Below are 12,869 nucleotides of genomic sequence, written 5' to 3' on the forward strand. Positions count from 1 at the left end.
GGAAGTTCAGCAAACATGAGCTGAGTATCACGCTAGAAGCTAGTGTAAGCGATAGTAGAACAATCAGAGAGGTAATGTAAGAGAGATGGCAACAATGCTGTGAACCTCTAATCACAATAATGATATTTAAAAGAGAGAAAGAGAGAAGCTCTAATCTGTAGGGTCTGAAATCAAGATTGCTTATTGATGCTCCTTCCTTATTCTGTTTCTTTTCCTTAGGGTTGTAGCCGATTGTTAGTTACTGTGGATCTGAACCTCACCAATGCTGAGTTTATCCAGTTTTACTTCATGTATGGATGCCTCATTACACCTAGCAACCGTAACCAGGGAGTCCTGCTGGAGTACTCTGTCAATGGAGGCATCACCTGGAACTTGCTGATGGAGATTTTCTATGACCAGTACAGTAAACCTGGGTCTGTGTCTCTTCTGGCTCCAATAACTAGGATGTTGAGAAAAAGTGCTTAGTAAGGCTACTAGTAACCAGTCAAAATGCTTAGTAAGGCTACTAGTAACCAGTCAAAATGCTTAGTTAGGATACTAGTAACCAGTCTTCAGGGACTGAGGTGGGGGACTACAGCTTACTCATGAGTAAAGGACAACTCTGAGACAGAAAGAAGCAGGGAGAGCTTTCTAAGCTACACAATCACTAATCAGAGTTTATTTTTAAGAACAATTAACTTTCACATTCCAGAGTAAGATTAGTTGCTAGATCATAATGCCAACAGTAAATAAGCTTAGTGCAAAAAAGAGAAAGAAAGAAAAAAAAGACTATGGAGGCTGAGTGTATGATAATTTCAAAAATATTTGGAGAAACACAAACATTTGTTTACAAAGTATCTGCTCAGTATACACAAGAAAACAGTAAGATAGAGAATATCCTTAAAATGCCTAGGACACATTAAATTCTTTTAAAACCCTAAACAACCATCATTTATGAATCTCTAAATGTGTTGGAAAAGCAGTTGTTATAGCCATTTAGCAAAGTCAGAAGGGGCCAGATGAGGTGGTACCCTCTGAGGTCTCAGTAACTCTGAGTAACTCTGAGACTGAGTTTGAAGGATCATGAGAGAGCATGTATTGGACAACATAGTGAGACCCCCATCTCAACAACAGAAGGAAAAAGGAAAGGAAAATGAAATAAAAGAAGAATATTGAATCAGGAGTTACCCTCCTCCCCTCAAGGCTCAGCAATCTGTGGAGAAGATGGGGCAGAGGATTATAAGACCCAGAGGTAGGGTGAGTTCTCTTGAACTCTGTGTTTTCCAGACTTGACAGGGCAAAGGCACATATGAACTCAATGAGACAAAGACAGCATGCAGGAGACCTGTGCAAGCTAAGCCAGATAAAACCTCAGGAGGGGGGGTGGGGTGGGCATGAAATACCACCTCATACACAAGGAGCTGTTGGTATTTGATTGCTTCTGGGAGAGGGAACAATAGTTTCCTTTAGTGGAGTGGAATTTGGTGCATCAGAAATATTCCATGACAGATCCCGTGACTAGTAGCCAACACAAACTATTGCATGTATGTATCCCTTTAATAGGGAAAGAGAACAGAATATGGAGTTGGGTCAGAAGGGAGGTGGGAAAGGATCTGGGAAGAGTTGGGGGGAAGGAGAATGAATATGATCAAAATATATTATGTAACTTTCTCAAAGAGTAAATTTGTAAAAAAAAAAAAAAAAAAAAAAGAGCAGGGGTTGGGGGGAAGAGGCATAAACTATTTGAAGTATTTCTATCTCAAGGGAATGAGGCAAAGAGAGATCGAGTAAGACACCTAACATCCTGCTCTGGCCTCCACATGCACATGTGTACACACACAGGAACAACTGCACACCCACACATGCACATGCACCCCACAAAACACACATAATAGTAATAATCTTAAAAGGAGATGGGCAGATGAGCTCTAACGTCAAGAGACATGAAGAAATAAACCTTGGAGAGGCCTGTGTAAAAGCTGCTGATCTCTAAGAACCTAATAACAACATATTTGAGGGTGTAAGATTCACAGACTACCTTTTCCTTCCTTCATGTGAACACTAATGTCCTTCATGGGCCAAAGAATGCACAAAGTGACTGAAGTGGCTGAAGCCCACTTACATGCATCCTAGTTGGTTGCTATCCAGAATTCAGCCTACTGTGCTGGGCAGGTGTAACTTAAAAAAGACACAAAACAGCAGGGCCAAGCAGATGGCTCGATGAGTATTGTCTAGCGTATACAAAGCTCTCGGCACTGAAAAGAAAAAGATCACCAAGGAAATGCTGTGTCAACAAAAGGAAAGTAACTACACCTCTTCAATGTAGGAGTCAAAGATTAAAGCAACTGTTATCACAACCCTTAGCTTTAGGATCCATCCCAAGATTAACATGGACAGGAATTTTAGCACTAAGAGGCTGCTGTTGAAACACAGCTGAAAAAACAGAAAAAAGTATGATACTGTCTGCACAGGGAGAAAACTTAGGAAATTGTTTCCCTGAGTTCTATGAGCTCTGAATATAATCAAATATGTGGCTATATTGCTGGCTTGCATTCGGTATTTTTAAATTGCAGTTGTAAATGTAAGCCTCATTTCTACATGATGAGTTTGTATTAGAGCATTAAGCTATCTGTCCTTGGTGACTAAGTCAGAAGTCTGACTGCTGAGGTTGTTAGCAATTCTCTGTCAGTATTTCTTTCAATGAAGCCCATTAGCAAAGCATTGTCTGTACCACAGACAACTGAGACCTGCTTCTTTTCAGGCTGAGGCTCAAACATCCTCCCACAAGCTAGTGTCCATATTCCCAGCCTGTTGCTTGCACTTTGTAGATTAAAGTAAAAAGCAAAGTACCAAGGATGAAAGAAAGAAGGATGAAAACAACCCTTATGTAGCAGGAAAAATAAGGTCAAGATTGGCTTGTATCTCTCAAAGTATGTACAGTGTAGACCCACAGTTACCTACCCAGGGTCACAGATGTCTAAGGTCTACAGGCTGCTCAAATGGATAGTTAGCTATGGGATACTTACATTGTTTACATTCTGTTTCTCTAGTTTAATGACTTGTAAAAGGAAGCCCGTTGACCAGGATCCACACCCAGGAGTTGTTGTGTTATTTTAAGAGGAAGAGTAAGGAGATGGGAGTGTATCTGGGAGGAGCTGAGAATGAATATAATCAGAATACACTATATAAAATGTATTCGTGGAATAAACTCAAATGTAATAAAGCTATTTTTAGTTTGTTTGGGAGCTAGAGAGATGACTTAGTTGGGTAAAGTGCTTGCCTTGCAGGCATATTAGGAACTAAATTAGATCCCTGGTGGTCATTTAAAAGATAGGTCTAGTGGTGTAACCTCAACGCTAGGTAGGTAGACAGGATCCCTGGAGTTCTCTAGCCAACCAATCAGTGAGCTCCAGGCAGTGAAAGACCCTGTCTCAAAAAGGAAAGTAGAGATCAATTGAAGAAGACACTCAACATTGGCCTCTTGCCAACATACATATTTGCATATACAACTGGAGAGAGTCGGGAGAGTTTTAAGTAGGATATATAGTTGTTTACTACTGTTTCAGATCTTCTTTTCATATGAAATATTTAACAAATATTTTCCTCACCCCCACTATTTTCCACTTAGATTCGTGAATATCCTTCTCCCTCCTGATGCTAAAGAGATTGCCACTCGCTTCCGCTGGTGGCAGCCACGACATGACGGCCTTGACCAGAATGACTGGGCCATTGACAATGTCCTCATCTCAGGCTCTGCTGACCAGAGGACAGTTATGCTAGACACGTTCAGCAGCGCCCCAGTACCACAGCATGAGCGCTCCCCTGCAGATGCTGGCCCTGTTGGGAGAATTGCTTTTGATATGTTCATGGAGGACAAAACTTCAGGTGCTTTGCTTAGGAACACTGGACAAAAGTACATTGAAATGCAGTTGAGGGGGGAGGCTTATCACAAGTGAAACTGGGTTCTTTCCAGGTGTTTGGATAATGCAGAAACAAAGAGAACATTATTCTTTTGTTCTGTTAGCCTTCCCATTAGACATTGATCTCTTTACTGTAAATGGAAGAAACATTTTTGTTTCTGTTTCCTATTTTCTACTTTGGAGGGAAAGAACCAACATTTCTGGTCTATTGTTGCTGCTGATGGTGTTTGGGTCATGGTCTTTCTCTGTGCTTCAGACTGTCCTTGAACTCACCATGAAGCTCAGGCTGCCCTCAAACTCACAGTGATCTTCCTGCCTCATCCTCCTGGTGCCTTTCTCAGCATCAAAAGGTGGGATGCTATGTTTTCTGCAAGTCAGGCACATTCACAATGGCATTTCATGTTTCAGATCTTGTGTCAGGGTCTGCTTGCTGTAGGTCTCCCTTCTTATCCTTCGTCCTCAGCAGGGATAGCTCAGTGACCATGGCAACTGTGGGAGCTGAACCCATTCTCATCTGAATGCTTTTTGGTTAAATAGTTTTAATGTGGTATCTTCCATTAAGGCTGTGGCTTTTTGGTCCCACATGTATTGGTTGTACTAGGTAGAACAGTGTAATCTGATACATGCTGGTGATATTTAAATATCTGTCACCTCCTCACACTCACTGTACGTCTGTCCAGCAGTGGCCACAGCCATCCAGACAATAACACACTGTGTCTCATCCTGCTTAGTGCTGATGTCTAGCCCCTCCCTCCATAAAATGGCATGTGGCCAATTTTACAATAATAAAAACTTTCTAGAGAAATGGTACACCTAGGGAAAAATTTAAGGAATTTTAGTAACTTAAAATACTGAATTAATAATGTTTTACTCTAAAAGCAATAAATTCAGGTTATGAAATTGAGAAAAATACAGAAAATCATGAGGATTAAAATTAGAAATTACCCAAGAGATGACCAGTATCAATATTTATAAAATAATTTCAGTGTATTATATGCCTAAATATTCAAGTATAAAGAACACCAATGATGTAAACTTAGCATTTTATAGATAATCAGTTTCTTTTTTGCTGATGTTTTATGTTGTTGACACAGTCTTATGTGGCCCAGACTGTTCAACCTTGCTATGTAGCCAAGGTTACCCTTAACTCCAAAGTACTGGTATTACAGTATATGCCACCATGCCCGTCTTAATCTGAGCTTCTTAAATAATCTCTTTATATTATACCTTAATTTTTTGCCAGATTAAATTCAACTTAACACGTTAGAATTCTAATGTAATCTTTGTGACTAACTAAATAATGCAAAGCTTAGTTTTTCTCAAATACTGTCTGGGCTTCCAAAATTATTTGTTCATCCAGTTAGAGTGGTTTTCAGAATCCAGCAAAGAAGGAAACAGGGAATCACTTGAAATAGTTCTGCTATGTATGTTGAAAAATTTTAATGATCTTTTGATTATATAGTACCTATAGTTAATGATATAATATTGTGCTGGACATAGTGGCTTCTACCTGTAATCTCTACCCTCAGGAGGCAGAGACATGTGTTTGAGGCCACACTGGGCTATATCATTCATTTCAAACAAACTTGGCTATAGAATTAAACCTTATTTCTAAAAAAAAAAAGATAGATGATGAATGATGGGTAGATGATAGATTGATAGATGAATGGATGATGGATAGACAGATGATGGATGGATGATGAATGGATGGGTAGATGAGTGGTGGATGGATGGGGCATGGATGAATGATGGATGAATGATGGACAAGTGGGTTGGTGGATGGATAGATGGATGGATGATGAATGGATGGATGGATGGGTTGATGATGAATGGATGGATGGATAGATGGATGGTGGTTGGATGGATGGATAGATGGATGGATGGATAGATGATGGATGAATGATAGATGGATGGATGGATGATGGATGAATGATAGATGGATGGATGGTGGATGGACGATGGATGGATGGATGGATGATGGATGATGAATGGATGGGTGGATGAGTGGTGGATGGATGGGGCATGGATGAATGATGGATGAATGATGGACGGACAAGTGGGTTGGTGGATGGATAGATGGATGGATGATGAATGGATGGATGGATGGATTGATGATGAATGGATGGATAGATAGATGGATGGTGGTTGGATGGGTGGATAGATGGATAGATGGATGGATAGATGATGGATGAATGATAGATGGATGGATGGATGGATGATGGACGAATGATAGATGGATGGATGGTGGATGGATGATGGATGGATGGATGGTAGATGGATGATGGATGGATGGATGGATGGTGGATGAATAATGGATGGATGGTGGATGGATGATAGATGGATGGATAGATGATGAATAGATGGATGGACAGATGGATGAATGGATGGATGGATAGATGATGAATGGATGGAAGGTGGATGGATAGATGATGAATGTATGGATGGATTATGGATAGATGATGGATGGACAGATGGATGAATAGATAGATGGATGGATGGATGGATGGATGGATAGATGAATAATGGATAGATGCATGGGTGGATATGTGGATGACACACATTTTATATTACAATGCATTGAGGAGCTGGGCATGGTAGTACATGCTTGTAATCTAACATCCAAGAGACTAAAGTAGGAGGATTAGTCCTGAGTTTGAAGCCAGCCTGACCTATAAAGTAAGACCTTGTCTTAACCACCCTCAAAAAATGCACTTGGTATCTGTCAGTTAATATTCATGTTATAAAATGTTTATATAAGTTTTTAGTTTTTATTTTATATAACATTAGATATAAGAGAGATTTCTACTTAATTCTAGGACTTGGTTAGTGTATTTACTTTAAGTCCTTATTAAATCTGTCATCCATTTTTTTTTTTGCCTTTTTTTCAGTGAATGAGAATTGGCTCTTCCATGATGACTGTACAGTGGAAAGATTCTGTGACTCCCCAGATGGTGTCATGCTCTGTGGCAGCCATGATGGACGAGAGGTGTATGCAGTGACACACGACCTGACTCCCACTGAGAACTGGATCATGCAATTCAAGGTGAAATTACCATTTGGTCTCTATCACAAAAATAACCATACATTAGCAACCTATTCAGAGCCATCATAAAGATAAAGGTTTTCTAAGATTTCACTGATTTAATATATGCTTTGAAAGATAAAAATTAATGTTAAGGTAATATACAATTCACCTAATTATTGCCTAATGATTAAAAAATATTGTATATCTATGCTATTTCAGGGTAAAATTTTGAACTTCATATAAAAGCAAATATTTATAATCAGGATTATACATTTATAGAACAAAATACTGGTTTAAAACTGTAAGATACTGATTGCAACTTACTAAGTCACAATATAAAAAGTAAGTTGGCTGGGTGGGGTGGTGCCCACCTTCAATTCATGCACTCAGGAGGCAGAAACTGAAGCAGATCTCTGGGAATACAAGGATAGCTGGTCTATATAGTGAGACACAGGCCAGTTAAGGCTACATGGTGAAACTCTGTCCAACAAAGAACAAAACAAAAGGTAAATTGTTTCCTTATGAGACTAAAGCCATTGTAATAGTTATTTCTGCTTCTTCTAGAAGCTCATTCAGATGTTTCTGTAGAACAAAAATTACATACTAGGGCAGTGTGATTAGAACCCATGCCAGCAAGAGCTTTGGATGACATTTTGGCCTGGATTATTCAGCTGTATCCTGTCTACCTGAATACCTCTGTGTTTGCAGAGTTGCCACACTATGGCTGTCACCATGTTAAAGGCCTGTGCTTCTGTTACCGAGTTCCACTGCATCTTGCTTGCCAGTGAAAGTGATTTATTGAGAGTTATAAATTATATGACAAAATGGTAAAATTAGCAAGGCTGTTAGCAATCCTTCTTGGTCAGCTGTTCTGCCAAACATAAGTGCCAGACCATTAACAAAACAATTTGTAAGCGTGGGCCCAGGCCTTCCAAGGAAACCAGCCAGTGTTGTGGAGGCAGGGCTTCCTACTTCTCTCCCAAATCCTTACACAATGTACTTGGCACTTTCTACAGTTCGTCACCTTGGACAACCATGCCAGTGGCCCCTGTCCATCAACAAAACAAATAATGAACCTGAAAATAGAGGTGATAGATATCGAAAATATAGGTAGTAGCTATCAAGGGATCTGGGCCTTTCTTACTGACAGTTCTTTGGGGCTGAAATCTGTAATGTGGTTTTAATGCCTTGACAATCTTCATTTTCTGTTTATTAGATCTCTGTTGGATGCAGAGTGCCTGAAAAAATTGCCCAGAATCAAATTCATGTGCAGTTTTCTACTGACTTTGGCGTGAGCTGGAGTTACCTAGTCTCTCAGTGCTTACCTGCTGACCCAAAGTGTTCTGGAAGTGTTTCTCAACCGTCTGTGTTCTTCCCAACTAAGGGGTGGAAAAGGATCACCTACCCACTTCCCGAGAGCCTAATGGGGAAGTAAGTAGAAAGTTAAAATAAAGCACAGCTGTGTACACCTGGGAGGCAACCACTGGTACCACCGTCGAATCTTAAATTACATGTAATCGTGGGTGATGTGCTCTCTTTCTCCCTGACTACACTAGGGTCCCTAATTGGTGATTTCTGCAATGGGCACACTTCATGTTGTAATCCTCAGACTTGGAGGATTTTGTCTTCAATAAATGTCCCTGTCAAGTTCTTCTCTTTTCTAAACCCCAGTGCTGTCAAATAAGATTAGAGCAACAGTAATGACCTTGGAGCCAGATGCAAAGACACGTTACATACCTTACAGTCCTTGTAGATTCTGGTCCAATATAAGCGTGTTTTCCAAATCCTTAGTTGAGCAGGGAGCAAATCCCAGCCCACACTAGCTGCACAGCCCCTAAGTTCAGGCAATTGTATAAGATGGCTTCCAGGTTGTATTTTTCTTTTATCACATAGTATCATGTTCTGCACTTGCAGTGAAGAATAATTAGCCTGGAGCAGTGGTTTAAGCCATGCTCTTCGAAAATCTGTGGGTAATTTAATTAAAGGTGATTCCAAAGATTCCCCGGCTACTGTAAAATTAAGAAAAGAGATGCATTAAGCAAAATGACAGGTGTGCTTCTACTAAATTAATCATCAAGTCAAGCTAAGTAAAGAGGCTTCTGAGGAAGCAGACTATGATGTATGAGCAGGACTGAGGCACTGAATAAGGCAAGTACACACACGGCCTGTCCAGTCCAATAGACATTATCATTTTCCTGGAATGGATCAGAAGAGCTTACACTGTTAAGATGCTGGGAGTTAAAAAAACTACAGTGGTTCAATTAAAAATAAAATATCCTGTAGCTTGAGAGACAGCTCAGCAGTTAATAACAACGACTACTCTTCCCAGAACTCACATTGGGTGGCTCATGGCCCCCTGAGGCTCCAGGTATAGAGGATCTCACACCTTCTTCCAGCCTCCATTGGCATTGCACTCACATGCACAAACTCCACCCATAGAGATATACCTATGCACATTGTGAAAATTAAAACATTTTAAAATACCTTATAACAAAAACTGTAAAGATGTGTAGGCTCTGGGACTGATTGGTTTGCAAATGGCTTTAAGACTCAAGGAAATGGCCCAGTGGGTAAGGACCCTCTCTGCCAAACCTGAGGACCAGAGTTAGATCCGTGGGACTACAGTCCACACCCTGGTGTGCATGCTTATACACACATGTGCACCTCCACACAAATAAATATAATAACAATAAACTGTTGTATACATTGTACTTTTACATTGCTTTTACATTATTTCAAGGACCCCATTGTCTTGCTCTCTTATCCATTATCCCTCTTTCAATGGCACTAGGGATATTTTCAGCCCAAAGATGGTCCCCTGTTGAATATATGATGGTTATCAGAATATTGGACCAGAATGCTTCTTTACTATGTCCATGGGAGAGGAGATGGTTTTCTTTCTTAGAACGACAGAACAAGAACCCTGTTGAGTCCTATTGGTACAAAGTATACCATTCCTAAGCCACTTATTATTCCCACCCTTTCTGTGTATGTGTGTTGTGTGTATTTCTTTTTCATGTCTGTGTGTATGTTGTATATTATCACACACTATATATTCTATATATAATTTACATGGTGTTCAAATATAACATTTGTTCAGATAAAAGACTTTTATTGTTGTATAACTGATGTACTCACCACATAAAATGAGATATAGAACATTTAGATTGCCCTAAAAGTTCTTTACTTTGCATTTTTAAACCAGAATTGTATGGCTTATTTTAAAATAAGGTTAATTAGAGCCTGTTTTTTCCTGTACCCAGAAGACAGAGAAGAGCAACAATGAAATTAGAAATCTCTAGGAAACTGTCCTTTAATGTAACCCTTCCAAAATTGTTTTCTGATTACCATGGTTACTTTGAGAATATTGATGATCTTCCAGGAATTGAGAAGTTGCTGTTTGCTAAATGCCTGAAGGCTGTGTGCATGCTAACAAGACTCTGTTGTGGGCATCACTAACCTCCTATACAATTTCAGAAGTGTAATTAGGCAACCAAAATGCTCCCACAACCACTGAAGTTCAGTTCACTTTGTTCATTCGATCAATAAATGGACCAGTTAATTGAAAAGACAGTTCTCAAAAGAAAAAAAAACACAAATAATTGGTCAACAAATAATTTTTAAAAAAGTCTTAAATATCGTTAGCCATCAGAAAAATGTAAACTATGATTGCTTTGAGATTCCATGTCACACCATCCAATATGACCTCAAGATGGCAAATGGGGATAGGTAGAGTGGCTCGATGGGAAATGTACTTACTTGCCACGAAGCCTCTGGGGATCAGGAGTCCTTCCTTGGAACCCATATGGTGAATGAAAGAACCAACTCCAAGTTTTGTTGTGACCTCCACATGCACACTGTGACACACATACACACACTGGATAGACAGACAGATTTTAAAATAAATTTAAGTGATAATATCAAATGCTGGTGAAGTTATAGGGGAAGACAAACTAATATTTATTGGTGTTGGGGTGTAAACTGCACAGACACAATAGAACTCAATATGTAGATTCCTCAAAAAATTCAAACTACCACATGACTCAATTATAGCACTCTTGGATATACAATAAGAGGATGCTGCAGCAGCATACCACAGTATCCTTGCAGATCCTTGTTATAGATGCCTTGTGCACAATAACTAAGAAACAGAGCCAAAAATCTTCACTGCCCTCTTCTGGCCTTTGCAGGCAGTGCACACACATGGTGCACAGACATTCATGCATGCAAAACTCCTATATAGATAAAGTGGTGAACAAATACTTTGATGTGGTATATGCCCACCCCACTGTGAAATTTAATGCAGCTACCAAGAAAAATGAAATTATGACATCTGCAAAAAATTGATGCAGCTGGAAATCATTATGATAAGCAAAGTAAGCCAGGCACTGCAAGTTTTGTTTCATCTGCAGAACTAGATTTAAAACCTGCGGTGCATGCATATGTGGAGGAGGGACCACAAAACTAGAAAGGAGATCATGAAAGGGGAGGCAGGGAGTTCAAGGAAAGTGTGGTATGCAAAAGGTACTAAAACTTGGGTAATAATGACATGGGAATTGCAAGTAACCAGAAGAAGAAAAGGAACCAGCCAGAGGAGGAAGACCTTGGGGGAGGGGAACCAACCAGAGGAGAGAAAGAGCATGGGGGTGGAGAACCATCAGATGGAGGAGAGAGCATGGGGGTGGAGGGCTGGGGAAGAAAATGAATTGGAATGAATGTGAACAAAATGTAAGGCGCATGGGTTGGACACTTTGTATAAAAACCCTAAAATTCAATTTTAAAAAGAAGAAAAAGAAATCTGACTTATGATTCTAGATTGCACTATAAGATAATCCTGTGTTTGAAACAGTCCCTACTGATTTTACTTGTTTTGTAAATTTCTACAGAATTGTGTTGAAATCAGCTACACAGTTCCATTACTAGAAACTGGAAGTTGAAAGTGGTCAGAATACATTTTATTAACTCAGTTCATCCACAGATATAACTGCAATTTTTTTTTCCTCGGGAGCACTGAGTATGTGTGTATGTGTGTGTGTGTGTGTATGTGCATGCGTGTGTGTGTGTGTGTGTGTGTGTGTGTGTAGTGACTCTGAATAAAGTTAACTTTTGTTTTTCATTTCTTTGTTTTTGCTAACAGTCCTGTAAGATTTAGGTTCTACCAAAAGTACTCAGATGTGCAGTGGGCAATTGACAATTTCTACCTTGGCCCTGGATGTCTGGACAACTGTGGAGGTCACGGAGACTGCCTAAAGGAACAGTGCATCTGTGACCCAGGATACTCGGGACCAAACTGCTACTTAACTCACACCCTGAAGGTACTGTTGAGCTGGTCCCTTTCAGGACAGCCCATGACCAGTTTTTGAACATGAGAGTCTGTAGCAAGGTTTTGTGTCTCTGTCCCGGCTTGTCTGTCTCCACCTTCCCTTCTATAGTTCCTCCCTTGTCTGTCTCACTATGTAGCCCTGTGTACACGAGACTGACCTCAAACTTATAAATATGCCTGAGACTCTGATTCTCAAATGCTGGAATTAAAGGTATGTGCCATTATGTTCAGCTTTTTTTTTTTTTTTAAAAAAGAAAAAACAAAAACCACTCAGTTTAAAGTCAATATTTGCTTTTAAAAAGGATCTTACTTTCACAATTGGTACAAAGGAGGATGATACTATTATTCCTATCAAATGATGCAAATTTTACAGATAGCCTCCCCAAAACGAATGTTCAAACATGCTGCAACAATGCTCCAACATTTTTCCAGAAAATTCTATTGTCTAATTTATTAACTACTGAAATGTGGCTAAGTCATTTTTGATACATTAGTTGTTCAATATCTAAAGTCAATATTTAGCTTCTTAACACAGACGCCACACATCAGTTTTGTTTCTGTAAATAAGCAGAGACATACATCATTTCAATAGTGGAAAAATATTCCAGCTAAAACAGAACAG

General features: G+C 39.6%; 1 protein-coding gene across 5 annotated transcripts in view; it reads left to right on the forward strand.

The window, feature by feature from the left end:
- The window catches only part of Reln (reelin), a 438,704-nt gene that overhangs the window by 399,484 nt on the left and 26,351 nt on the right, over positions 1-12,869 (forward strand). For all 5 annotated transcript variants that reach the window (XM_076913169.1, XM_076913171.1, XM_076913172.1 and 2 more), the window contains exons 49-53: positions 220-413; positions 3,608-3,864; positions 6,788-6,942; positions 8,141-8,355; positions 12,062-12,239. In XM_076913169.1, coding sequence (XP_076769284.1) covers positions 220-413; positions 3,608-3,864; positions 6,788-6,942; positions 8,141-8,355; positions 12,062-12,239 — 999 coding nt within the window. The remainder of the gene's footprint in view (positions 1-219; positions 414-3,607; positions 3,865-6,787; positions 6,943-8,140; positions 8,356-12,061; positions 12,240-12,869) is intronic.

Source organism: Arvicanthis niloticus, chromosome 15 (genome assembly GCF_011762505.2).
Source record: "Arvicanthis niloticus isolate mArvNil1 chromosome 15, mArvNil1.pat.X, whole genome shotgun sequence".
NCBI lineage: Eukaryota > Metazoa > Chordata > Mammalia > Rodentia > Muridae > Arvicanthis > Arvicanthis niloticus.